The 27,321-nt window shown below is 42.4% G+C and overlaps 4 protein-coding genes and 1 long non-coding RNA gene across 8 annotated transcripts; 4 read left to right on the forward strand and 1 right to left on the reverse strand.

The window, feature by feature from the left end:
• Positions 1 to 581: 581 nt before the first annotated feature.
• On the reverse strand, positions 582 to 2,795 carry LOC306705841. The gene is made up of 3 exons (XR_013767348.1): positions 2,661 to 2,795; positions 1,120 to 1,188; positions 582 to 817 (listed from the first exon to the last, which is right to left on the reverse strand). It is a non-coding gene; the product is annotated as an uncharacterized lncRNA (long non-coding RNA).
• On the forward strand, positions 2,153 to 4,631 carry LOC306705839 (caspase-8-like). Of its 2 annotated transcripts, none has more exons than XM_079172705.1 (6): positions 2,153 to 2,174; positions 2,396 to 2,739; positions 2,883 to 2,917; positions 3,201 to 3,300; positions 3,631 to 4,168; positions 4,325 to 4,631. In XM_079172705.1, the coding sequence occupies exons 2-6, from the start codon at positions 2,403 to 2,405 to the stop codon at positions 4,488 to 4,490; spliced, it is 1,176 nt and encodes a 391-aa protein (XP_079028831.1). In that variant the 5' UTR covers positions 2,153 to 2,174; positions 2,396 to 2,402; the 3' UTR covers positions 4,491 to 4,631. The 2 variants fall into 2 exon arrangements, with proteins under 2 accessions (XP_079028831.1, XP_079028830.1); XM_079172704.1 differs by lacking the exon at positions 2,153 to 2,174 and adding an exon at positions 2,192 to 2,240.
• Positions 4,632 to 5,272: 641 nt separating this feature from the next.
• On the forward strand, positions 5,273 to 7,867 carry catip (ciliogenesis associated TTC17 interacting protein). 2 transcript variants are annotated; one of them, XM_079173864.1, is made up of 9 exons: positions 5,273 to 5,433; positions 5,679 to 5,864; positions 5,971 to 6,026; positions 6,179 to 6,265; positions 6,562 to 6,729; positions 6,820 to 6,944; positions 7,139 to 7,215; positions 7,301 to 7,368; positions 7,518 to 7,867. In XM_079173864.1, the coding sequence occupies exons 1-9, from the start codon at positions 5,316 to 5,318 to the stop codon at positions 7,704 to 7,706; spliced, it is 1,074 nt and encodes a 357-aa protein (XP_079029990.1). In that variant the 5' UTR covers positions 5,273 to 5,315; the 3' UTR covers positions 7,707 to 7,867. The 2 variants fall into 2 exon arrangements, with proteins under 2 accessions (XP_079029990.1, XP_079029991.1); XM_079173865.1 differs by lacking the exon at positions 6,179 to 6,265.
• Positions 7,868 to 8,303: 436 nt separating this feature from the next.
• Positions 8,304 to 15,477, forward strand: casp8 (caspase 8, apoptosis-related cysteine peptidase). 2 transcript variants are annotated; one of them, XM_079173804.1, is made up of 12 exons: positions 8,304 to 8,441; positions 9,201 to 9,370; positions 10,578 to 10,753; positions 10,872 to 10,977; positions 11,978 to 12,107; positions 12,193 to 12,248; positions 12,333 to 12,378; positions 12,561 to 12,622; positions 12,709 to 12,820; positions 12,979 to 13,106; positions 13,920 to 14,308; positions 14,823 to 15,477. In XM_079173804.1, the coding sequence occupies exons 2-12, from the start codon at positions 9,263 to 9,265 to the stop codon at positions 14,956 to 14,958; spliced, it is 1,449 nt and encodes a 482-aa protein (XP_079029930.1). In that variant the 5' UTR covers positions 8,304 to 8,441; positions 9,201 to 9,262; the 3' UTR covers positions 14,959 to 15,477. The 2 variants fall into 2 exon arrangements, with proteins under 2 accessions (XP_079029930.1, XP_079029931.1); XM_079173805.1 differs by having other exon boundaries at positions 8,307 to 8,441; positions 9,132 to 9,370.
• A 310-nt stretch (positions 15,478 to 15,787) lies between these two features.
• On the forward strand, positions 15,788 to 24,743 carry LOC306705705 (protein lifeguard 3-like). The gene is made up of 12 exons (XM_079172531.1): positions 15,788 to 15,957; positions 20,252 to 20,572; positions 20,719 to 20,786; positions 20,924 to 20,988; positions 21,075 to 21,128; positions 21,232 to 21,282; positions 21,363 to 21,402; positions 21,894 to 21,931; positions 22,022 to 22,109; positions 22,212 to 22,307; positions 22,396 to 22,449; positions 22,569 to 24,743. Exons 2-12 carry the CDS (start codon positions 20,257 to 20,259, stop codon positions 22,716 to 22,718), a joined length of 1,020 nt encoding a protein of 339 aa, XP_079028657.1. The 5' UTR covers positions 15,788 to 15,957; positions 20,252 to 20,256; the 3' UTR covers positions 22,719 to 24,743.
• The last annotated feature ends 2,578 nt before the right edge of the window (positions 24,744 to 27,321 follow it).

The raw sequence follows: 27,321 nt of genomic DNA on the forward strand, positions 1-27,321 counted from the left end.
CTGTTAATTAATTAACTGTTAATTAACTAACTGTTAACGGGGCATGGTGGAGTCATTGCCCACGTGAGCGTTGAAGTCCCCCAGGAGAACTATGGAGCCCGTAGGCGCATGGAGGCGACCCTCTCGTTCTCCGGGGACAAAAAAAAAGAAAAAGCCGGGGTCTGCATTGCACCCGACCCCGATGCTTGTCCCTGCGGGTGGTGGGTCCACAGGGTGGCTGCTCCATGTTGTTTTTTCGGGCTGAGCCCGACCGGGCCCCATGGGCGAAGGCCCGGCCACCAGACGCTCGCCGACGAGCTCCCCTCCTGGGTCTGGCTCCGGGAGGGTGCCCCGGTTTCCCTGGTCCAGGCGAGGTGGCTGAAGACCGTGGGCGGATTATCATTAGGGTTATATTGAACCGCTCTTAGTCTAGGCTCTCCCCTGAGACCTGTTTGCCTTGGGAGAGACCTGTTTGCCTTGGGAGACCCTACCAGGGGCGACTGCCCCAGACAACATAGCTCCCAGGATCACTGAGCCACTCAAACTCCTCCACCACGTTAAGGTGGCGATTCGCGGAGGAGCAGTTGAGTACATTTGTTGGGTAATAGAGGCAGCGAAAGTTGTCGTCCTCGACAGAAGGTGCCTGCCTCGAAGGACTCTGTGTATGGATCTGAAACAGTTTCACAGGCATAAAGAACAGAATATAGAAATGAAACACATGCATCTGTATTACCATGCAGCACGCTTTTATTGTGCCTGTGTGGAAGTTAAAAGAACATTTTGATTCTCACGTTGCCCGGTTCCTTTTCATCCTGACAGACATCTGGAGTGTTGGACTCTGTTAAAAGAGGACGTATATTATCTAGAGTTAAAGCACGAGGGAAAACTCAATTAAAAGCCTTCAAATTCAAAACACGTACACCTGCAGTACACTTTGCTTGGCTCATCAACATTTTGTGGTGTTTTTCTCTTAATCAGGGTGGTGGAGGATTTCATCGAAGACTGAGTACGAGGAAAGCGGAAATTGCAACACCACCCTGATAAAAGCAAGATAGCCAAAAATGTTTGTTGAATCAAACATGGTGTGCTAAAGAAGATCTTTAGGACATGTTTTAACTTAAATAGCCATGGAGCACCCACCACTTTCTGAGGCCCACAAAATCAGCAAACCAAAGTATTGGATGGACAGGAAGGAGCTTCATAGCCAACCTAAGGGGTTTTACACACACACAAAGACAAATAAACTGACATAAACCAGTACCACTGAGCAGACAAGCTGTTCTAACCAAGTAATTTCCTGGCAGTTCATACTTTTTTTTTAAATGGTTAAATTTAGTGACCGACATCTCGTAGGACCTCTCAATGGCATATAATCAAATACAAACAGCTTTCTACGTGTCAAAAACGAAGTACAAAGACTCATTCAATAACTTTTAAAATTGGTAACTTGAAAAAAAAAGTAACCAAATCAGTATGTTTTTCAATAAAACTAGTAACTTTTTTAAAAGCGGAAGAATCATTGACTTTTTGAGTAAAATGGAGAAGTTTTAAAACTATTTATATTTATTACTTTGGCTACTAAAATTGGATACTTCTTAAAACATTACCAAATCAGTAACTTACGTTACAGAATAGATAAGTATAAAATTGGTAACCTTTTTTTTAATAAAACTGGCAATTTTCGTAATAAGCTGCAGAATCATTGACTTTTTAAGTAAAATTGGAAATGTTTAAACAATTAACATATTTTTTATAATTCTTCTTGTAAATATACATTTAACATTAGGTCTTGACAACACAAGCACTAAGTTGATACCCAATAACAAATGAAAACATAAATTACAACAAAATGAAAAAACAATTCTAGTGATACTTTCCACAAAAGGTGGCTAACCATTATTTTTATCATAATTGTCAATATCAATTAATTTCTTGTTAGGCTTATGGCTTGCACAACGAGACAAAATACAGTTCCCTGACCGGGAATCGAACCCGGGCCGCGGCGGTGAGAGCGCCGAATCCTAACCACTAGACCACCAGGGACAGTTGATACTTGCGATGTTTGCGAACTATTCTATAGCTTTTTCCAATCTGTTGTCTACGGAAGACTTTGGCCAATGGTAGGCAAACACCACTAGCGGAACTATGTTCCCTCATCAGCCACAAGGGCAGAGAAGAACTTTTTCCACTAAGCGGTAAGCAGGCTCCACAGTCACCACCCTCCATTGTCTAACTACATCGTATTCTATCCGACTTACTCGGTGAATTGCTTGCACATGGTGCATAAAGCCAGAGCGTTTGAAACGCATAATTGAATAGCCTGTTTTAAATTCAGATACAAGCTTTGTACGGATATATAACCAAAACCCCAGTATTTCCTGGTTTACTGTTTCTTCTTTTTGTCTCTGTTTCTCAGATTCAACATGTCAGCCAAAGACACGGTGAGACGTAATAAGACAGCCATTGTGGCGAATTTGAGTGGAGACCGCATGCTAATCCTCAACAAAGCTCATGAGAAAAAGCTGATAACTGAACGTGAGTACATAAACCTTAAAAGCATCGAGAAGGTAGATGTAGAGGGACACGTCGTTGGGCTCGTGGACAAGCTCCTGTTCAAAGGTGAGGAAAGCTGCAACGCCTTCCTGAAACTCCTGGAAACTGATGAAATTAAAGATACTTACCCTGGACTGAAGAGCATGCGGTTGAATGACACCAGCATTTTACCCACACCTGTCCAAGAGTCTTCATGTGATGACAGTGGTACGTATGATTTATAATGGTATAATAGTTCTGGTATTGAAATGACTCCTATTCAGCCTAACATGTGTTTCACGTTCACGAAGTGGACTTCTTAAGGCTGTTAGGTTTGGAGGTGTAATTCTGTTCCCCTCTGATTTCCTCAGATGGTCCGCCTCCAGGGGGCAAGAGGACCAAGGAGGTGAGGTATTAACATTGAAATAGCACGCTGTGCTTGAGTCAGTGTTTTTAGTTATTCTTTGTTAGAGAGACACATGACATGCTTATGATCCTGTTTGAACATATAGAATATTAGCTCCGTAATGTTGTCATACATCATAAATTCAAAACTAGTAAAGAAAAGCAAAGGTACCTCTTTAGTACAAGTCTTTGACTATATAATATTGAAATGGCAAACATGATTCACCCCACTTGGTTTGTTCATCCTGTGTTTGTGTGTCTGGTTCCACTGTTTTCATGACAAGCCGTATAAGTTGAACAGCAAGCCCACCGGCCTCTGTGTGATCATAAACAACAAGAAGTTCACGGCTAACTCAGAGAGAAGGGGAACCGACAAAGATGCTGGTATGTTACATTTCTACTACAAATAACATTTATTTTTGCAGTAAACACTTGGAATTATGAAGGCACCTGCAAATGACAAGGTAGTACAAAATGTAAACCGTACCTTTGTGTTTCATTTTTACCTCTTTACTTAAGATTTCATTAAAGTTATTTTCTTTTTACAAAATGTACAGATTGTAAAGCCCTCTGAGGCAAATTTGTGATTTTGGGCGATACAAAATAAATGTAATTGAATTGAATTACAAAGTGGACAGATTTACACAATTGTCCTGTTCGTTGGTTGTTGAAGCTTAACTGTTTTTACATTTTTTTTATGAAATTTTCCTGCAGAAAGTTTGGCAAAGGTGTTCAGCTGGCTGGGCTTCAAAGCGCTGATGTGTAAAGACCAAACCAAGGACCAGATGGAGCGAGCGCTGAAATGCTTTGCTTCTCAGAGCGACCTCTCTCAGCTGAAGGAGTTCAATGTTGAGGAGTGGTCTGACAGCAGATTCACTCCTCTTCAAGAGGCTCCTCGACATGGCGATGCCTTCATCTGCTGTATTCTCAGTCACGGAAGTGAGGGTGTAGTCTCAGGTGTTGACGATAAGCGCCTTTCCATCAAAGAAATAACTGGAACATTCAAGCCGACCGCTCAGCCGACCCTCACCGGCAAGCCCAAAGTGTTCCTGATCCAGGCCTGTCAGGGAAAGAAGACACAGCGTAGAGTGTCATTAGAAGCTGATGATTCTCAATCGCCATCCATCCCTGAGGATGCTGATTTTCTGGTTGCCGTTGCCACTGTTGAAGATCATCAATCATACAGACACCCTACAGAGGGGAGCTGGTTCATCCAATCTTTGTGTACGCAGCTAGAGGAGGGCTGTCAGAGGTAAATGTGAAACTTAAAAATGAATAAATAGTTAGTGAAGTATCCACAATATGTTGTAGATCTGATGATGTAATTGATTAAGTCAAGTGTATTCTGTACACTTGACTTAATAATGATGTGCAGTAGGGATAATAATAAGTTTGTATATTGTTTTAGGAGTGAAGACATTCTCGACATCCTCCGTGATGTGAACGATGAAGTGGCCCACAAAGAGGGTAAAGTGGAAGATAAGGCAGGGGGTCCCAGGAAATCCGTAAAGCAGATGTCTGTATTTTCGTGCACCCTGAGGAAGAGACTCGTGTTTTCTCCACAGAGCAACTGAAGCTTCATCACCAAAATTCATGCAAACTCACTATGCTCGATGTCTTAATTAAGGACCTATAATTTACTCTGGGGGAGGGCTTTCTTAAAATGTACTCAATCTTTTGTATAATCTTGTATTTTTATTACATTAAACCATTTACTTTTATATTTTCACAGATGTGTGTTTTTGCTCAAAGTATGATAATCAATCAGTCCATGTTTTAATGAGGTTGGGTTAACATAAGCTTCATGGAGTACACCAGAAAGTTTTACAAACACAAACCCTGAATGCAGAGTACTGGTGGCATGTGCATATCTAACACATAAAAAACTAATGTAGAAAAGCATTTTTACTGACTCCTAGACTTATCTATGCACATTAAGTACAGTATCTGAAAGTGTCAAACCAGAACAGCATTAGTACATCTATATGATAATGTAAAAGGTTTTTACTGCCATTATTTTAAAGTTTTCTTTTATTAATCTTAACACTAGCTAAAACACATGGAGTAGGTTTAAGTAGGTTTTTAGTAGGTTTAAAGCGGATTCAACTAACATGACCAATGTGTAGGATTTGTCTGAGTGCACTTGCTTTTCAGTTCAGTTGCGCACATACATCCGTCTGTACGGTACTACAGCGTCGTTGCCACGACAACTCACATTTGTTCGTCCTCCACTTCCGTATTGGAAAGCAGGCTACAGATAGATGTACCATCAAAAAGCTGCGTGCCATAAAAACTCCAAAACAATCCGTTAACAACCTGTCGCAACAAAAAATACAAAATAGTGTAGTAAAGCTGTTATTACCGGAAGTATCTGCAATTAAACAAAGGCAGCGTTAACGATGGAAGCCCCGCTGGAAGACGAGACACCTGCCGGAGCCTTGGCCGGGATCGAGGGACTCGACCTCGGTGTGGAGTTGAAAGCGTCCGACGAAGCGCTCACGTTGATGTCCAGCGTTGGTGAGTTACCAGTGTAACGTCAACTCTGCAGGCGTGGAGCGTCGGTAGGAGACAGAAACTGCGTAAAGGCTTCGCCTGAGTGTTAGCACCACCTGGTTGTGACACATCTCGAGTTGCCTCATACAGTATATTGACAATTAGGCCATTTCATTGGAGTAGTGTGCAAAAAAATACAATAGAAAAAAAGCTTCTTGAGAAAATTTGAACCTGTCCGTTTTGCCCCCCCCCCCCCAAAACTCTCTCAGAGCCCGCAGAGCTGCTGAAGTGTGTGTTTCCAGACTCTCTGGTGACTGTCTCAGAGGGCGGCCGAGACCTGGGGAAGTTCAGTGTGACGGTGGAGTTTGCCCGTAGAGTCCAGCAGCCCTGTTTGCTCCTGCATGCTCAGAGCCAGGGAGCCATCGATGACTCCCCCTGTGGAACCACAGTGACAGGTGAGGGGAGGAAAGGGGCTGAAAAGGCATGTTCGCCCCCAGGGTGTTGTCTATTTACAGATGTGTCACATATGCCGTTTTCTTCCTGCATCCTTGTCCATTCAAGCCTACCTAACCACGGAGCTGGAGGTGCTGGAGGAAGATTACCACGAGTATGTCAAGGTGAGTCATCGCAAACTTTCCACGCCGTCTCATTTTAACACGCAGGGAAGTAAAAATGTTGTACCGGGGGCACTTGACTGCCTTTCGTTCTTATGCCACGTCTGTCTGATTTTGTTTTGTTTTCATTTGAACACATTGAATCCCCTTTTCAGCTTGAGGGTCACAGTTTGGACAGGAGGTGTCACATGGTGCAGCATGACGGGCAGATGCTGATCGATAAAGTTACCACTGTGGGAGAGGTGAGAGAAGGAACTGTAGAGTGGGCTGGGCATCAACTGTCCATAACCTTGATAAAAACAGCATCTATCAGCCCCATGCCCTCTACACATGTTGATGTGACATAGATGCTAATATGATGACATGGTTAAAAACCTGACATCTTGCTGAGCAAGCAAAGTACCTATACCGTTTTGTGAAATCTGGATTCAAATGTCTTTTTTTATACAAACATTTACCATTGGAGATGTCAACAAAACTTGCTGTTGTGAAATTACTGTAAGTGCCAATTCTTTTTTTGTGTGTGTGTATTATACAGGAGACGACAATGGAGAGCGTTTCTTACCCCATGTCCGTCCTAAACGGCCTCGTTACCGAGGGGTCCAACTTGCTGCTCATGCGCCTGCTCGCTCTCAGGAAGAAGGTGCCCGAACACATGACCTTTATCTCCTTTGACCAGGGATTACACATCATCCACACCACTTTTGTAAGTAATCATGTCAACGAGACAGACCTCTTGGTCATTCGGTGTCTTGTTTGAATGGCGAACTCTGATCATCTGTTTCTCTGTGGCCAGAGCGAGCTGGGTCTGAAGCAGCTGCAGGTTGGGGATGAGACTGTGGAGGTTTTTGGGGTGGAGAGGATCGTTCACTCCGTGGCGGACAGCCCCACTACCTGGCAGTGCTACTTCCTGGCTGATGGGTAAACTCAATGACTAAACATCCTCGGGTTCCTAAACTTGTTGGACAGTCTCGCTGTTCAACAATGTGGATCACTGTGTTTGCAGCTCATTTAGAGACCATACCTGTTTCATTTAATTTCTGTGCTTGTGTTTGTCTTGTATGTTTGTTTTTCAACCATTTGATTTTTTTGAGCAGTTAATGTTCTCTGTTCAGGCACATGGCGAGCAGGGTGCAGGTGGGATCACCGGTCACTATGAGGCTTCTGCAGCTGCAATCACAGCTAGAAAAAGGTAACCACTGTCACACACACACACACACACACACACACACACACGTTTTAATGAAACGTAGTCAATCATATTGTCCGTGTGTTAGGTTTTGAGAAGATCCCTCTGGTTTGGGAAGAAGACATGCAGATGCGCTCCAAGTTTTTGGACAGAAAGGTAATGTTCTCATATTATAAAGAGATTTATTCAGACCGTCTGAAGAATATGTTTCCTCCTTATCCAATATGTATCCTATCACCATCTTAACCCATAAACCCTTTAAAGAGAACAGAATGTGAATGTGTGTTTATGTCTCGTTGGGGCAGGAGGAGCTGAAGGCGGACCATGCCTCGTACCTGAGACAGCATCCAGAGATCCGTGCCCTCATATCTGACTTCCTGCAGTTTTTGCTGTTGAGAAAACCAAATGATGTCTTCCAGTTTGCCAGAGAGTACTTCCTCCTGTTTGTGTCCCGCCATCCTCCAGAACCAAGCCTGAAAGCCCCCTCACCATGAAAGCACACCCCAGAGTTCACATGCTGAAAACAGCCTTTTATAGCTTCATTTATCCTTTCAACTTGAGATTGAATTTTAAAATTTGGTTAAGTTATATAAGTAACACTTGACTGGTAGTAGCCTATACAAGGAAACGTGGTGGGGAGGAGCAATAACTTTAAACCCAGATAGTTCACCTGAGCTCTGTGATCTTGCTAAAAATAACTTTTGTGATCTGAATAAAGTGATTTGTTTCAAAAGTGTTTGTAGTTTCAGTTTTGGTACCCTGTCAATCTTGTCTGGTCAAAGTAGTCAAGGCATGTCTGGGCAACGCTTTGAGACGCGTCAAATCAGGAAATAGCTGTCTGCCTTCAAAATAAAAGTAACATTTCATAAGATAGAAAAAACAGTCTTCGCCACATAGATTAAATTAGACCTGTAGGTCAGTTTTGTAGACTGACAATGAACCCCTTCACGGAGGCTCATCCGAAGTTGAAACAAAACAACCCTTCTCATCTTTATTGACCATAAACAGCTTTTCTTTTGAAGGTTTTAAGCGGACGCGACCATGATATAATAAAAAGTGGCACCGTGTTTCTCTGAAAGTGAAACCAGCAAAGGACAGTACACGAACAACACGATAAAATAAGTTAGTGTTGCTGCCAATACTTTATTTGTGAATGTTTCGCTGCCAAAAGGTATATTTTTGACTGAACTACGGAAGACTTTTCGCTTCTTGAACGTAAACAGGCAGCGGTAAGTTGTAACGTCGTAAATGTTCTCACCTGTGTGGAATGAAGTTTACGTCGGCGAGCTAAGAGAGTCTATCGAGTAACCCAAAGGTCTGGCTGTTGACTGTAATTGAATGTTAACGTTAATATAATTTGATTTAACATTGTTGTTGTTGTTTCGTCCTCCGGGCTTGAGTTGAAACTTTTTCAATTTAAAATTGTCATTTTGTGAAGTAAAACAAACGTCAGGACTGTTGTTCTCTGTGACGTTATATCCTGTAAGTCCACTCAGTGATTGAAAAGCACTACAATGACCTGTCCTGTAGGATTACTATAATAAATGAATGGTAATAATAGTACATCATATTCAAACGGTACGAGATGACAAAGTGGTTTTCCAAAGGCAAATATCATAAAAACAAGAACAAGGAAGTGAACAGTAAAAGTTAAAAATCAATAACAAAATAAGGAAAACAAGATTAATAGTACACCACAAATACAAATATATGTATGTTAACCATCTGAAATGCATTTTAGTCTTATACATAGACAGACTGCGTAGACTTTGAGAGTAAAGTGCTTTAAAAGTAATGAGTACTACTGATACAATATGTCTACAGAGATCTTTCTGATATGTTTATTGTCTATGACGTAAATTTGTATATGTAAAATGATCAGCCACAACTCGTGTTGTGTTTATCTTCTCTTGCTTTAGCTTCCCCAACAGATGCCCACTTTTCCTTTGTACCTGTGCCTGTCTCTGATGTTTCTGTCCCTCTGTCAGCAACATAACCCGTACAGTTGTGAGCTGAGCACCGGGCCTGTGCTGGAGGGAGCGGCTCTGTGATGGATCGGCTGAAGCTGTCTCACATAGATGAGGGGCTGGAGTCCTCTGAGGTGGCATCTCTCTGCTTCTTGTGTCGAGATGTTGTCAACAGGAAACGTCTGGAGGGAGTGAGTACTCGCACCGTGTTGTGTTATCTTTGCTCTTGTCTCAACCCCATGTCTGATGAGAAGAAGACTGATTGATCAGTAACTATGGACAGTTTATGTTGAGTTTTTTTTTCTTTCTTTAAAGTGAGTGTGTTATCCAGAAGATATTCTACATACAGCAAAATAAAAGTGTTTCATGGTAAAAAAAAAAGAAAAGAAAAGTTTTTTGTTGTTGTTTAAGCAAATCTTAATAAAATATTCACATTACAAGTGAATGCGGCCCACATTTATTTTGCTCTTGTGTGACACAGATATGATTTTCTTCAGAGTAGGGTGGACACAGGAATCAGCAGATCTGGGCTACTTTCATATGTCCATCACTGCCTAATCAACCTCTGTGAGAAAAGTCGTATCGGAATTCAGTGTGTTATTCCAAGTCATACTTTACTGTGCAGGTCACTCACCATACAGTGTCGAAGTGGTACTTTGAAACTACAGAAGAAGAAGAAACTCTTCACAGAACTCATTGCAATGCGTCATTGCTTTTGTTACCTGAGAGAAAAAAAGCCGATATCACTGAATTAAGCTATCTAAATGATTCGTCATGTTTCACTCCGATTTAATAAATTAGCAGTTATAATAATGTGTACACGGCGTTGTGAAGGTAGATGAGCATTATCATCATCCTCATCATCATCATCATCATCATCATCACATCATGTTCGCTGAATGTGACTGTTTATGAGTCGTAATAAATCATAAATGATCTTTCAGAGGGAGTAGATGTTTGCTGGTAATCTTGGCTCCGTTAAATTTGACAATATGTTAAAAGAGGTGTTCCTCGGACGGTAGGAAACAGTTTTGGGTATCAGGTCTGATACTGTGCCCATGTACTCATAATACTACTCCAATACAACTGCACCGGATACCACTACGGCAGCGTGACGTCAACCTCTCGTCAGTTAAGCCTAATAAGCTGCCCTTAGCTTCGGTAGTAACCCAGATAGATAGATATGGGTCTCTTCAAACATTAATATGAAAGCTTAGGCAGAAAGATCGGATGGGGGGGGGGAATCGTAATTGAACACTAAGCCCTGCGATGTGAATGTAGTCTTATGGACAACATTTCTCTCCCATCGCTAATATTCTCAGCGGTTGCATGTTGTTCTCTTTTAAAGTTAGTCTTCTCAAAGGTTTGTTTGTGTGTCTCCTGTTTGTTCTCATACAGATCACGGATGCGAAAAAGCTGTTCTTGAGACTGGAAGAAAAAGGTCTGCTGGAGAACGACTTGTTCCTTTATAACCTCCTCCAAACTATCAGCCGAGCAGATCTCCTCAACCTCCTGGAGACAGACAGCAGGCGACCGGAAGAAACCGACGCAAATCCCATGCTGTCAGAATACAGGTACACGTAAAGGCAGAAATACATTTACTGTACGCCAGGATTACAATACAGCGTTATTCCCAGTTGTAGTCTCTTGTTTCTCTCCTTCCCCTTTCCACGCTTCTGCTCTTTCTTTCAGGGTGATGCTGTACAAGGTGTATGAGGACATGACTCAGGACAATCTTGAAAAGATGAAGTTTCTTTTGAGCGACCAGCTGGGCAGAAGACAAATTGAGACATGCAAAGTGAGAACACACACACACTTTTCCACACCCACAGTTACTGTATATAAGAAATGATGACATGTAGAGTTCACTTTCCTCTGAGTAAAAAATCCAATATATAGTTATAAAAAGTTAAATTCCCTCCACTGTAATCGGCGTACTAAGGTATCGTTTTTTTTTTCTGTCAACAGTGGTAGGCTAACCAAAATCCATTAAGAACCCTACCTGAATGTTGTATTTATATATTGACAAATGGGAACTGGGTTATAGTCTTCATTACATAAGGAAGTATGACTTCTGTACCATAACAAGTACAGTATAAGCCGCTCAGACGATGTAGACGCCCTCGGGTGGCCATTTTGACGTTCCCGAACTCAGAACACCGTCGGCTATCGGTGACGGTTAAGGGCATCTATTTCTGGGGTCCCGGTGTAGCCAGCAGATATCTGGGCCAAGGCTTCCTTTTCCGTGCACTGCTCATTGTTTACAATCCGATAAAGCAACTTGTGCGACCGGGTTGTTTCATACGTAGCCAGTTTACAAACCAATGAAAATCTAAATAATCATCAGATGATAGCCGCTAGCTTCCACACGGACCTTTTTGACCTGCATATGAATGCAGAATCTGTTAGTAGAGATTAAGATTAAGACATCCTCGGCTTCCCTTGTGGACTACCAGTTAGATTTGAATGTAATTTGCTTTGTTGGTGGCATGGCTCATGAGCTTAACTTTCAATCAATTTAAGTAATTGTAGTACTTAACTGACCTACAGTCACTTTGCCACAAACAGTTGTTTCTTGTTTTTAAATTTTGTTGTTCTTAATGTAACATGAATACCAGGCTTCCATGGGAATGCTCATCCAACTTTTGGCACATTTCACCGTGTATTGATGTATTTAGATATAATATTATATAAAACACAGATGCACGCACAGCAGCAACACTATTGCTGCACCTGAAGTGATTTCTAGTTGTGATGCAGCTGCAAAGCCTACACACAGTCTCCTCTGTTGATTGCAGACGGCACTGGATGTGTTTGCTGAAATGGAAAAGAAAGATTTACTGTCGAATACAAAACTTCAAGAGTTGCATACAGTGTTGCTGCAACTGGATCAACAACTGGCATCGATGATACTGCGCTACATGGAAAGTATGATATGCACTTACCCACAAGCACATACACATTTAAATGTTACATAACTACGAAACTCGTGAAATGATTGTTTTCTTTTTAGGGCTAACCCAGCCGCCTCCAACCAGAGGATCTCAGGATGTCAGCATGGATTACCAGGTGTGTGTATAAATGTGTGTTTGTATACAGTTAATACTATAACGAGCCAGCTTAAAGAAAACCAACTCTGTTTTGTTCCTACAGAGGGTCAACAACACTATTGTGTCGATATCTGAAAGTCAGGCCCACTGTAAGTCCCTCTGTTTCTCTGTATGACTCACTGACTTCCCATTCATTTTTGAGCACACAGACATTGAATCATTTCCATTACGGATTAACTCCCCCCCCCCCCCCCCCCCCCTCACTGCTGTAGATATTACCCCTTGTGCTATCATTTTTAATGATGCATAGACCTCTGTTTTTGTTCTTCAGATGGAGAGATTAGTGTTTGCTCCGATGCAGAACCAAATACAGAGTCCTCTCTTCCTGATCATGTAACCATTCACTCAAACACAAATATCTTTCATTCATTTATTCAAAAAATTACATTTGTCTATGTGGCTGTGCTTGTACCCCTTAGGCAGAGTACTACACTCTGAAAAATAAACCACGTGGTTTGTGTGTGGTCATCAATAATGAGGACTTCCCGGGACCAGGGATGAATAACCGAAAAGGGACTCAGAAGGATGTGGGTATGTCTCCCTGTTATTGATCAACCATGTGATCTGGTTTGTTTATGTACTGTTTATCCATGAGTTATCGAGCAGCATTCGAGGTTCTGATCCTGCTTATCACACATGATATTGATGATAATATAAGATAAGATTTGTCTCTCTTTTATGTGACACAGAGGTTCTGAGCTCAGTGTTCACCCGCCTTGGCTTTACTGTGTTGGTGCACAAAAACTTGACTGCAGAAGACATGCGACAAGTACTACAGAAACTGGGCTCACGGGATTTTCGGGATGAAGATGCGTTGGTGAGCAGTGTCACACACCTTCAGGGCTGTTATATCATTGACAACATTTCATTTTTTGCTCTATAAACAAATAGTTTATAAGTGAATATTTGTTTTTGTCATTTTTTAATGATTGATCAATACCACTCTCATGTCTGAACAGAAAATGTGAAGCTACAGCCAATAGCAAGAAACTGTCCGGCACATAAAACCAGAACTCGTAATTTTTACACTGTAGTTTGTTCTTGGAGAGATTAAACAATTGAGGTATAACATATTAATTAGTGAGCTTAAGAAGTCCTTTGGACAGGACCATGATAGCCGTTTCCCTGCTTCCAAGCTTTATGCTAACATAAGCTAACGAGCTAGCTGCTGGCTGTCCAGTGTTTCTGCAAGTCCCCTTCAAAAACATTGATATTACATTTTTCCAAAAAAGGGCTTGGAAAGTAATATGAGGTATTAAGTAGCATTTTATGTGGTATAAAAAAAGATCTTTAAAATGTAGCTTTGTGAACCCTTCTATAGTTTCATGCTTACAGAGCAGATGTGAGAGTGGTATGGATCTTTTCTTATAACTTTACGTAAGGGAATAAGCATATTTCCCAAAAACTATTACCTTTGAAACAGTATTTACAATACTGTACATCTTGTCAAAGTGTAGTTAACCTACAAGTTTCTGTGACTAACTGGGACTGCTTGAATACAAAACAATCTGATGTTTAACTCCAACATTATTATTAAAGTGTCATTGGGAATTCTTATCTAAAATCCAAGTTATATTGAGACGTAAGCACCTAAACGTAGCACAATAACACAAAACATGTCTGATCTTAGGTGGTGTGCGTGCTCTCCCATGGAGAACTGGAATGTGTCTTTGGGACCGATGAGCAGCAGGTGCCCATAAAAGAACTGACCCGGCCCTTCACCAGCAGGTTAGCACCCACCTTGGCAGGGAAGCCCAAACTGTTCTTCATCCAAGCGTGTCAGGGAAAATTCTACCAGAGAGGAGCCGTGCCGTGTCCCCCGAAGCCAAGACAGGAGGAGATGGTCAGCCAGAACCTGGAGGAAGACGCTGGTCCTGTGAGCGGCGAGACTGTTGCTTGCGAGGCCGACATGCTGCTGGGCATGGCCACCGTGCCAGAGTGCAAGTCGTTTCGAAACGTTAACACGGGCTCCATCTACATCCAGGAGCTGTGCAAGCAGCTGACGACGTCAGCAGAAAGGTGAGTGACCCTCCACCCGGAGTTTAAGATGATGCTTGTTGAGCCTTTTGTCCAGCTGCAGTTTAGGCAAATGTTTGGCCAACAAAGTCATTCTTTAAAACTAGGCTGGACCCCAGCTTTGCCACAAACTCTTTCACAAAGAATGAGCACTTATGCTTGCGTGTGCTGTGGGTGACATTTTCATGTTTATAAGTACAGCATTCCCAAAGAAGAGTCCTCATTCAGAGTTAGATTTCTAGAGTCAACAGTGTTTACAGTAGGCCTAACTGTCTGACGTGATCCATAACCTTTTAGAATACCATTATACAATCAGCAATCTTTTGATAGTGAAAATCTTCCCTTTTCCCAGATTAGGGACCATAATTCTGTCGCTGTTTCTGTTGGTGTGCTTTTGGTGTTTTCAGATAAATCTGCTGTGCTGCTGATGTCATATGTCTTGATGTTTTATTAAAATATACCCACAATTTGAGCAAGGTTTATGATTTGTAACGTGATTCCTCTGTTTTCTGTGCAGCTCGGAGAAGGATGATATACTCGCTGTGCTGACACGGGTGAACAGGGAGGTCGGCAAAGGAGAATATTTAAACTACAAACAAATGCCACAGCCCAAGTACACCCTCACCAAGAAGCTCGTTCTTAAATATGTGTGAACTGACCGGAACCAAGTGCAAAGCTGAGAATGTGCCAAATTTAGCTTAGACTTGACGGGTTTGCTGTGTGTATGGATGTGGTCTTGTCTGGTCTTTTACTCTTACTGTACAGCACAGCTGGTTTGATGAATTGTCTATTAATCAAAAAACATCGTGGCATATAAAATGTTGCCGAAGCCACTCTGAAAAAATGTCCTTTTTGAATTGTTTACGATTATTCCCATATGATTGAGGACAGCAACAATGTATTATTTGAGAAACGTGTCATTTTAAGAGAAAATTAACATAAATCTGCCCTTTATATACACATTATTATTATTATTATTATTATTATTATTGGTGTTTCATGAAGTCAAATCTTTAAAAAAGAAAGTTGCAAAATGCAGAAATACTCTGTTAATGTTACAGTACTGTCCACTCTTTACATGCTCCCATCCACTATTCACATTATAACATCTTTATTGCAAAAAGTAGTAATGTGTGAAGGTAAAGATGAATGCAGGAGAATAAAAACTACATTTGCACTTTAAAAATGAAGATGTATGATTAAACTGAACTACAGCCACGTATTTAAGTTCATGTACTTAGTATTTAGTTGTAACGCACCTTTATTCAGTAACATGAGAAGTGCCTGTTAATATAGAAATGAGTCAGCTAAACCCGTCAGGCCTTGTTGCATACACAGGCCTTGTTGCGCGCGCACACACACACATACACACGCGCGCGCCTGTGTGACAGATTCCTCTGGACTCCACCCTGCTCACTACTGTTCCAGCCAGGAAATGTTCTACACTGCTGCGCCTCATACAGCAGGAGGACAGACCTGATAACAGGCAGGCCGCTGAGCAGCTCCACACTAGCCCGCTGACAGGATCTCTTCAGTGCTTTGGTGTAAACAGAGAGGGCGTGGCCGACACCGGAAGACCTTTCGGTTTACTCACTTTACCGCTGGGGACCGTCGCGAGCAGACTGTTTTCTTTCACTGGTGTCTTTTATTCGGTAAGTAGAGACAATTTCATGTTAATGTTTTCATAGCGGCTGACCGACCCCGAAACACATTGCATATTGAACTCCGTGTGTTGCTGGTGGTGTCACGTTAAGCTCATGTTTTCCGATAGCTGTTATACAGCTCTGTGTGTGTGCGTGTATATATGTGCGCGCGCGTGCGTGCGTTATGCGCGTGTGTGTGTGTTAGCTCTGTGTCCAGCAGGCTAGCCTCATCTGAAAGGGTTTCTTGTGAGCTGAGGTCAGGTCTTCAGGGTCCGCGTGCTCTGGACACGTTACACTGTTTTTTTTAGCCCCTCAGCCGTGTCAGTCAAGTAAACTTCCAATGTTAAAGTTTAATTTAGCCACAGACTGCTCTCTGTCTTTAAACTTGTGAAACGGGGAGCTGATGGTTCACATTTTCCGTTTGCCTTTTACCAATGTGGAAACTACAAACCTCTCGTTTGCTTTTTCACAAATGTGTTTACTGCGTTGCCTTCAAAGTGAGAGATCACAACTAATGAGCCAGCATTTGTACTCAGTGGGACCACCACAGATGCACTGTAACCATTACACTAATACAAATATCTTGCTTGAGCTACTTAAGGGAACTTTTTACATATTATTATAAGGTAGATGAAGCAAGACTAGCTCTTGTAAAAATAACTTTACTGATTTATGGAAATCATCCATATTGTTTATCAAGCCAGATTAATACTTCACAATGATTTGAGTCATATTTCTGGAACTGTTTTTTATTTTTAACTTTTGCTACAGTGCAACTCCTGAAGTGGTCCATCCAAACACTGTTCCTGTTTTAACTGGCTATACTGAATCCTGTTAAAGTGTTATTTATTGGGCCTTTAGTGGAACTAGAAATAAATGTATTGTCTTCTGAACTAATGCAGATTCATTTAAATAAACTAGATATTTCAGTGTACTGACACTGATTTCTGTAGACAAGTTAATTCCACCTTCAGGTGTAAATGACCGGTCACAAGTCCCTGTGCAGTGATGGGAATATTCCTCTTGGTCACCTCATAGACACAAACGGTTGATGTCACAGTTTATGTTACTATTATAGGTCTGGGGGGCGAAAAAGATTATTTTGATAATTGATTATTCAGCCATTCTGACCGAGGCCAGTACAGGAATATTGATTGCATTAAAGTAGTCGACCCTCACCAATATGAAATCAAAGACTCCTCAGTTAAATCAAAACCTTAGACAGTCTCAACAAAAAGCATAAATATAGAGCTTAGTCAAACCGGTTCCTTCTCTTATTGTCATGTACGGTATGATAAGATCGTCATGTTGTCCCAAATGATGGGCTTGGCATGACACGTGTTGCACAAGGCCTTGCTGCCAGTGATGTCACTGATGTGTTTGCTCGGCTACATGGACGCAAACAAAATGGAGACAGTGCTGTCAAAGGGTGCAACAGCGACTCAGAAACATGATGACTTGGTGTTTATGGCGATGATGAAATATGATAATCAAATGGGGGAACTCGACATCAGCCGTCAGCTTGAACTCAGTTCTCACTACAACTGGTTCGGTTTCTCAACGCGAACACTCTCCCAGAAGAGTTCCGCCCTTCTATTCAAACACGTTAGCCTTCCCGTCTGCTGAACAGAGTCTCATTGACCAAGTAAGGGATCAGCTCTGTGACTGCCGATACTCTGAAGCACTTTTTCCGTTCAGTGTTCCTGTTGCTTGGTGCGCTGGTTGTGATGTAATGGCAGCATGGGGTGTTAGCCAGCTCTTGAATTCCTTTACTGTGCGTATTCCCCTGAAAAAGCCCCAGTGAGCAAAGAAAGGGAACCTCCTTAGAAACACAGGTCTGTCTTTTTAATATGGTGGCTTAGTTACGGTGATAGTGCAGTGAGTCAGAGACCATCTGCCACATGTATAAATCTATTTTGAGAGAAATGTGTTTAAGAGCTAAATGATTCACGTGATAAAAGTGGTTTCATTTTGTTGCTAAAACAAAGTATCTCGCTAAAGTACCACAACTTTTTTAATACTCAATGTAGGGACATGGAATAGTGTGTGTGTGTGTGTGTGTGTGTGTGTGTGTGTGTGTGTGTGTGTGTGTGTGTGTGTGTGTGTGTGTGTGTGTGTGTGTGTGTGTGTGTGTGTGTGTGTGTGTGTGTGTGTGTGTGTGTGTGTGTGTGTGTGTGTGTGTGTGTGTGGTTTATTATTATTATTAGAAATCTCCCTCGGAGACGCATGTGGTGGTTCTTGAGCCTTCCGTGGTTTTTGGGAACCACATTGCTGAGCAGAACCATATGTTCACTTTAACCTGATGAAACCCTAAGGTGGATGAAGTACTGTATGTAATGGCATCGCTTAATTAGCTCAAATATGTCGTTGGTATTTGCAACTGCAATTTGTTATTTCTTAAACCTGCATCAATTTCTCTTTTTTGGTCACTTGGGGACACCGCAACAAGCTGTAAACACAGCATCCTTATCACCTAACGAAGTTGATACGGCTAACGTGTTAGCAAACAGTTGCATAGTTACACAATGAGACAATCAACACCTGTTGTGGCCACCTAACCAAAACAATGAGCTGAAAGATGCTAAAATGCTCCACAGAGCTGAGGGGAACTGCAGAGTAGGGTGATAATGATGATAGCTGGCTGGAGGCAATACATGTACGGGCTGTCCATCCCTCCGTCCCATTCTCACGCAGATGAAATATATTAATATTCGCCTGATGGGAATTTCCTTTGAATTTGGCACAAACATCCACTCACACTCCATGAACTGATTCAAATTTAGTGGTCAGAGATCAAGGTCACAAAACACGTTTTTGGCCATAACTCAAGTATTCAAATGCTAATCATAACAATTACTCACAAATGTCTAAGCGGATAAAGTGATGAACTGACTGATGACGCTTTGGACAGACTGGAACGTGACTGGTTGATGGAGGCATAAAACCCCAAAGCAGTAACTCTAGTTTATGGCTTACCATCACTTTTTTATGACATGCTATACTTCGAGTGTTTTGTGTCACAAAATAGAAACATATTAAAATGTAAGTGTAATGTAAAAGTGTCAAGTGTATTTAATTAAATATGAAGGGATGTGCAGGGGGAGTGTACCAGTAGGAAAGTGTCCTGGGGATGTCAGAGTCAGTGGGGGTCCCGGGCTTTGTTAATGAACCCAACTGCCGATGGGAAGAAACTGTTTTTGTGGCATGAGGTCTTGGTCCTGATGGACCTCAGCGTCCTGCCAGATGCGATGCAAGGGGCACGAACTGTTCGTGTCCAGGGTGAGAGGGGTCGACTACAATCTTTCTTACTCGCTTCAGGGTCCTGGAAGCGAACAAGTCCTGGAGGGACGGCAGATTGCAGCCAATCACCCTCTCAGCAGAGCGAATGATGCGCTGCAGTCTGCCCTTGGCAGTGGCTGCGTCTGGTACACACCAGCCGCCAATGGAGGAGCAGAGGATGGACTCAATGATGACAGTCTAGAAGTGCACCATCATTGTCTTTGGCAGGATGAGTTTCTTCAGCTGCCTAACGAAGTACATCCTCTGATGCTACTGGGATGGGTGGTACAGAGGCATGGGCCCCTGCTGAGCTGGGGGAGGGGGACCTGGTGGCCTGGGGCTGGTTGATGGAGCCATGGGGGATGGGGACAGGACTGTCCCATTGTCTTTCAAAGCGACATCAGAACTCATTCAGCTCGCTTGCCAGGCGGAGGGGATCTGTCTGAGGCCTCTCCAGACAGAAGCAGAGTCACTTGCTGAGAGCTGGCGTTGCAGTTTCTCAGAGTACAGTCGTTTAGCGTCTCTCACCGCCTTACTAAACCTGTATTTTGACTCTTTATACAAGTCCCTGTCCCCACTCCTAAATGCCTGACAGAAGCTGATGTATGACGTCACAGCCTCTGTGTACTCATCCAGACTGTTGGTAGCAGTCCTGAAAACATCCCAGTCTGTCTGTCTGTGACAATCTCTGACTTTTTTGATGACCTATTTTATGTCATAGTATACTATGACCCTTTGTTATATGTCATCTAGTTATGATATTTTGGACAGACAACGATTCAAAGCACAACTTTACTGGATGGCACACAACCGTGAGGTGGTAATTCTTGTTTCCTCAATTGCTAACATGAAAATATTGATAAGAGAAAAGTTTAAGGCCCACGTTGAGGATACTGATGGACAGTATCTGTGATGACCTGAAATTGGTGGGTAATATTGGGCAATGTGTTTGTCCTACTATTCACTCACCCTGTTTGCTTTTGTACAAAGTGAAATGGGCATGAACTGTATTTCCTCCTCACAGGTGAAATGTCCAGGTCAGACTACCCGCCAGTGTATGATGACTCCCGGGGCCCGCTGTATGCACCTCAGGGTGGCAATTACCCACCACCCCCTGCGTACGGCTTCCCTGGGTTTGGGGGTCCCCCGCCAGGCCAGCCCTCCGCTCCCTACCCCACCGGTCCAAACACCCCTCTGTATCCAGGCCACCAGCCCGGCGGCTATCCTCCCGGCCCGTACCACGGACAGCCTCAGCACGGTGGGCCCCCGGGAGACGGCTACCCCAGTCCCCCTCCCATGCCTCCAATCATGCCGCCTACCATTCCATCAGACATGCTGAGCTCTGGTAAGACGCATATCAGTTTGTCTTCTAATGTTAAGTAAAAAATACTCTAGTTTGTTGGACCAATTAGAAAAATTTGGTGAGAGACGGCACGTTCCCTGTAGCTCTTTGTGGCCGGTGCTCATATTTCTGTTCTGCTGATGACACAGGTGATGACTTTGCGGCGAGCGGCGGCAACTGGGACAGTCTGAGCATTCGGCACGCCTTCATAAGAAAGGTAAAAACACACCCGTCACCCAAACCATAATGGATTAGCCCCAGTTTGTGTCTGTCATGACGTTACATTTGAGTCACAGAGCAAAGAGAGAAACGAGGGTGTGTGACGTCCCGTCTTTTGTTTGCGTGTGTTTTCAGGTGTACTTGATTTTGGCGGCTCAGCTCCTCGTCACCACATCCATTGTGGCCGTATTCACATTTGTGTGAGTACACGGAGTGTTTTGTGTGCCTGTTTTGTATTTGTGTCGGCGTGTGTCTATGCTGTTCATTCTGCCTGTGTTTCTTACAGCCAACCTGTCAGATCTTTCGTACGGAGAAACCAAGCTATCTACTGGGCGTCATAGTAAGTCTCACTCCGCGGTGACGCCAGTGCCTTTTTTAAGGAGGTGTTTTCTGGGAAAGTTTGTGAATATTCATTTATTCACCCCTGCATTTTGTTGTTTTAGTGCCGTGTACTTCATCACCCACCTTGTGCTGGTCTGTTGTAAGGGCCCCCGGTGAGTCTTTTATAAAGAGTATCTGTAGATGGAATATTCACAAGACTGCATTCAAAATTCTAATCCCGCTCTCTTTTTAGGAGGAAGTTCCCATGGAACGTCCTTCTGCTGTCCATCTTTGTAAGTCAGATGACTTGTACTTGACTTGCGAATCAGGAAATAGAGACACGTAATTACTGTCAGTGTCCTGGACTTGGATCATGTTTATCCTGTAGCTCTCTCAGTGAGCTTTTCCTTCAGCCTTCGCTCGTATTATCTCAACGCTGGAGGTTTGACTTTGATACTAGATGTAAGCAGTGAGTCACCGCACTCTGCTGCGTTTGCATAATGCATTTGATATGTTGTTCCTGTGTCAGTGTTTTATCAGCTCTGTGCACAAAGTATTACTTCATGGCGCATAGCCTGTTGTTCTTAGCACAACAAAATGTTTATTGCAGTAATAGGAGGCCATCCCTCCTTTTCTGTGTATTCTTGGTTCAGCCCTTTTTATAGCTTATAATCAGAGATGTTGTTGGTGATGTAGGTCAGTTACAGGATTTTTCTTCGTCAAATTATGCGATGTCTGTATTTGTTTTGTGGAAAATGACTTATACATTTTTTTTTTTTTACAGACCCTGGCTTTGTCCTACATGACTGGATCCATGTCCAGGTAAACCTAACCAGAACAGACCACCTGGTGGTATACAAACATCCAGCCACTGTCCCTCAGAATGAACTGTGTGCTGCTCTTTGCTTTTAGCTACTACGATACAAAAGCAGTGTTTCTCGCTCTGGGGATCACTGCCGTCGTCTGCATCTGCGTCACCGTCTTCTGCTTCCAGACAAAGGTAAGGGGGCGCGCGTGCGAGTGCTTTGAGCCTCAAACGGCCGCAGTGCACGAGTGCCGCCACGCCTATATTAACTCGGCTGTGTGCGGTTTCTCTTTCCAGGTGGACTTCACCAAGTACCAGGGCCTTTTCTGTGTCCTTGGGATCGTGGTGTTTGTAACTGGCATCATTTCAACCATTGTGCTGTCATTCAAATATGTGAGTTAAGGCTGATGTGAACAAACACGCACTCAAAACGCACCTTTTTTTGAATTTCCATCATTGTAATGAATGTTTGTTGTTGCAGATGCTGTGGCTTCACATGCTCTACGCAGCTATAGGGGCCATTGCTTTCACCATGGTGAGTGTTGACGAGCGGTTTTGTGCTGTGTAGTTTATAGTTTTTACCGTTGCCCTTCTGGTATCTCTCTCTTTCGCTCGCTCCAGCGTTGCTCTGAATGTTTCTTTCTTGTCTCGTAGTTCCTGGCGTACCACACACAGCTGCTGTTGGGGAACAGGAAGCACTCCATCAGTCCAGAGGAGTACGTGTTCGCAGCGCTCTCCCTCTACGTCGACATCGTCCAGATCTTCCTCTTCCTGCTGCAGATTATCGGTGCTTCGACCAAATAATTGGTTACACGACCAATGTGGGTCAAAAGGGCGCAGACAAGCGCCCGCAAAAAACATTCCGTGATTTTTTTATTTTTTTTAAACCTTTTGCTTTGTTTTCAGTCAAATCAGAAAACATTCATAACGCACTCTGGTGAAAAATGTTAAGGGCTGAATTTTAAATGTTGTCACAGGTTACTGCACTTTTCAGTGGTTTGAAAATAATATTAATACTACAATATAAATACAGCAGATGCATATAGACACTAACATGTTAGCTGCAATATTTATTCACTCTTGCTGGACTTAAGTAAAGACAAACCGTGTATCAACGTTTTTCTCTGCATGTAGATGTATATACTATTATACATGAACTCGGGTGCGACTGTAGAAATGTTGAGAAAATAGGCAAACAGACTCAAATCAAACTCCAATTTGACAACTCAGCTCACCGCCTCACCACAAATTTGGTTTGTCTGAAGGTAGAAAATCTGCCGAGCAGCACTTCTAAAGCTCTCTGATGTCACATGTTATACAAGTACACAAACGCCATTTTTAGGGCCCAACGGCCATTGGAAGAGGATCCTGTTACTGTGATTATTTTTCTGCTCCACAATCGTATTCTTGGTGAGCTTGGGATGCACAAAAGCTCACGAAAATTTGTCACTCACTTCAGAACTGGCAAAAATCGCAAAGTCCTGCAGCGGTTGGGCGTGGCCAGCGGACTCCATAGCGCAAACGCACGCCGGGGTTGCGTGATGTATAATAATTGCGAATTCTCAAACACCACGTAGTGGACACCGGAGGGGGTTAAAAATGTGCAATGCATCATTTCCAGGAAAAAACGGTCTAACCCATTCGTGCAGTGTTTGACGTGCACAGCCCTCGTACACCCGAAGTGCACCAGGGTCGAGGGCCTGTTCATCGACGCTCAGGTTTTTGTAACTTTAGTGTGTATAAAGTGTTAATTAACGAGCTTTTGAGGTGCAGGTACAGGCGGGTTTTGTTACCTTTGGACTAATAGCCCCCCCCCTTTCTGCTTGCTGTAGCTTAATATTAAGCGTACAGACATTTGAGTGGTATTGATCGCCTCATCTAACTGTCAGCGTGAAAGGGAATCTGAATATTTCTCAAAATATTGAACTATTCCTTTTAATTGTATGCATGTTAGAAGGAAAAACAGGCTTTAATGTGAAACACTAGTTGAGGTAATCTCTGCGAGCTGTTTGTTTAAAACGTGATGTTACATGATGTAATATTTGGTATTGATACTTACGACACCGCTACGGATACTTAAATATACACTCAGTATCGTCAGTATTGATACAGCTCCGTACACCCATTGACAGCTTCATATTAACGAGCCTCTGCTGGTGGTTTAATACATGTTGCTATATTGTAGCTGTATACGTTCTACAACACTACAGTGCCTTCAAAATGACAGTTTCTGAGACTAGAGTTTGTCACTTTCAGAACTACAGGTTTGTACCCATCAGGCTTTTATAGCTTTGTTACATATTGAGTCTGTTTCTATATTTCATGTTGCAGTTAAATCTGGGTCAGATACTGAGGTTTTTTTCATACAGGACATTCCTGAAAGTGAGTCAGTGAGTTCCAGCTAGTGAGGCATTGTCCAAAAGCTCCAAAATGATGAACCCAGCTGGTCCTCTGCACATGTTCATATTCATCACAAGTATAGACTCGTGTTACATACAACACTTGACTCGAAACAACTGAGGCAGACGTTTTGAATGCGCAGCACGGATGGTGGGCTGTTTGTAAATATGCATATCTATGATGAGGATTTGTTTTTGCCTTTTCATGTCAAATAAACATTTGTATTTGTGAGTTTTCACATGATTTATATGCATTTGTACAAGTAATGATTCTTGATTCCTAAAATATACATTTATTCCTTTTATTATATTTATAGAACTAGAACTATGTGATCGTTCTCCACATGTAATGTTCAACTTTAACAGGATACTCCATCTTTGTTCATGAGCAAGAAGAACACTGTTGTGATTAAAGGCTCAGTCTCAAGCATGTTCCTCTATTTATTGCATCTGCTTCAAGAAGAAATAGTCCAAAGAGGTTTTGGATGTTTGTAACTCAAGGTCATAATATTCAGATCCTCTGCATGACCTTCACATTCTCCCTCATTCGACCTGCTTATCTTCTTTCAGTTCTGTCCACTTCTCTGTTGGTCAGGAGGAAGCCATTATTATTATATCAATTATTGTACTTTGTGGGCAACACATTAAGTATCCATTATTGATGCTGTGTGTAGAGAAAGTGTATATGCTAAATATTGTAGTACAAAGGGAGCAGCTTGAGTGGGAAGTATTTCGTTCACAGTCAGACATTATTATGACTTTTTTTAACATAAGAGTCAGGCATTTAATTAAAATTTTGTGACATACTATGCCTGTTAATGCCTTTTTTAAATTGAACACTCAATGGCTGAAAGAGGAGGAGAAACGGACTTGGTAAGTGAACTGCTTTTGTTTTTTTACATCTGCAATAGCGTTACTACTCTGTGAAGTTGTCAACATTAACGTGCAGCTCAGCATTAATGTGCAGTGTAATTGGTCAGAGTGCCTAAGAGGAACTAACAGTGCCTAACAGAGCCTAAGAGTGCATAAGAGCAACTAACAGTGCCCAGCAGTGCCCAAGAGGAACTATCAGTGCCAAGGAGTGTCTAAGAGGAACTAAGAGTGCCTAACAGTGCCCAAGAGGAACTAACAGTACCTAACAGTGCATACGAGTGCCTAAGAAGAACTAAGAGTGCCTAACAGTGTCTAAAAGTGCCTAAGAGGAACTAACAGTGCCTAACAGTGCCCAAGGGGATCTAACAGTGCCTAACAGTGCATACGAGTTCCTAAGAGGAACTAAGAGTGCCTAACAGAGCCTAACAGAGCCCAAGAGGAACTAACAGTGCCTAACAAAGCCCAAGGGGAACTAACAGTGCCTAACAGTGCATACAAGTGCCTAAGAGGAACTAAGGTTGCCTAACAGTGCCTAACAGAGCCTAATAGTGTCTGACAGTGCCTAACAGTGCCCAAGAGGAACTAACCGTGCCTAACAGAGCCTAAGAGGATCTAACAGTGCCTAACAGTGCATACAAGTGCCTAAGAGGAACTAAGAGTGCCTAACAGTGCCCAAGAGGAACTAACAGTGCCTAACAGAGCCTAAGAGGATCTAACAGTGCCTAACAGTGCATACGAGTACTTAAGAGGAACTAAGATTGCCTAACAGTGCCTAACAGTTCCCAAGGGGAACTTACAGTGCCTAACAGTGCATACGAGTTCCTAAAAGGAACTAACAGTGCCTAACAGTGCCTAACAGAGCCCAAGAGGTTCTAACAGTGCCTAACAGTGCCCAAGGGGAACTAACAGTGCCTAACAGTGCATACAAGTTCCTAAGAGGAACTAACAGTGCCTAACAGAGCCCAAGGGGAACTAACAGTGCCTAACAGTGCATACAAGTGCCTAAGAGGAACTAAGATTGCTTAACAGTGCCTAACAGAGCCTAAGAGGATCTAACATTAACTAACAGATATTATTATGACTTTTTTTAACATAAGATTCAGGCATTTAATTGAAGTTTTGTGACATACTATGCCTGTTAATGCCTTTTTTAAATTGAATATACAGTATTTTAGTTATATTTTATAGTACTATATTATCACTTTTTCAGACACTATACTGTGACTTTTATAGATTTAATATATTATCACTTTTTTAAATTCATTTTTCGACATCCTATACCATGGCATTTTAATGAAGTTTTTTTGACATACTAGACTAGTTATAGTATAGTAATATAAGTCATCAGATGCCCCCATGCTTGGTCTTTTCTGCTTGGAATGTTCTGTACCCTGGCAATCATATTTTCAAATGCAGCTGTCTCTGTCATGAGTTTGAGCCGTTCTGTGAACAAGGGCATATGTGGGCTCTTCCAGTTTCTCAGAATGAGTCTTGCTGCCACATTAAAAACAGTTAATGACAGCCCGAGCTCTGTTTTGGTAAGGCCTGGTGGCATTATCGATTTGTCTCAGAGTAAACATAATTTTGGGGATTCTGGTAAAGGCTGTTTCAGCCACCCTTCTAGCTTCTTCAGGACCACCTTCCAAAATGGCATCACTCCTACATATTTATTTTTAATTTTTCACTTTCATATATATTTAGATATTTGAGGTCTCATATCTTTCGGTTTCAAATAGTTTTATTTATTTATATATATATATATAGTCTGTTTATGAGAGGTGGACATCGTCATTGTGACATCAAGGAATGTTGACTTTGATATTGTAAATTACATCATCAGTGACATAACGGAATGTTGTCTTGGATATCATTAATGACATCATCAGTGACATCACGGAATGTTGCCTTTGATATCATAAATGACAGTGGCTTCACAGAGCATATACCCATTTTTAGGGTATTGGTTTTTGACAACGCCACCCACACTCAGACCCACCATTCGCAGACAAAGAGGACCTCCACGCCCCTGGGTGGACTAGGCAAGTATGTCAGCATTAACGTGATTGGTCAGTGGGCTACATTTTTATCGTTTTGCTTGGTTCAGATTCAATTTTTTTTTACCTAGCTTTGTTTTT

Source organism: Pholis gunnellus, assembly GCF_910591455.1.
Source record: "Pholis gunnellus genome assembly, chromosome: 14".
NCBI classification, from domain to species: Eukaryota; Metazoa; Chordata; class Actinopteri; order Perciformes; family Pholidae; genus Pholis; species Pholis gunnellus.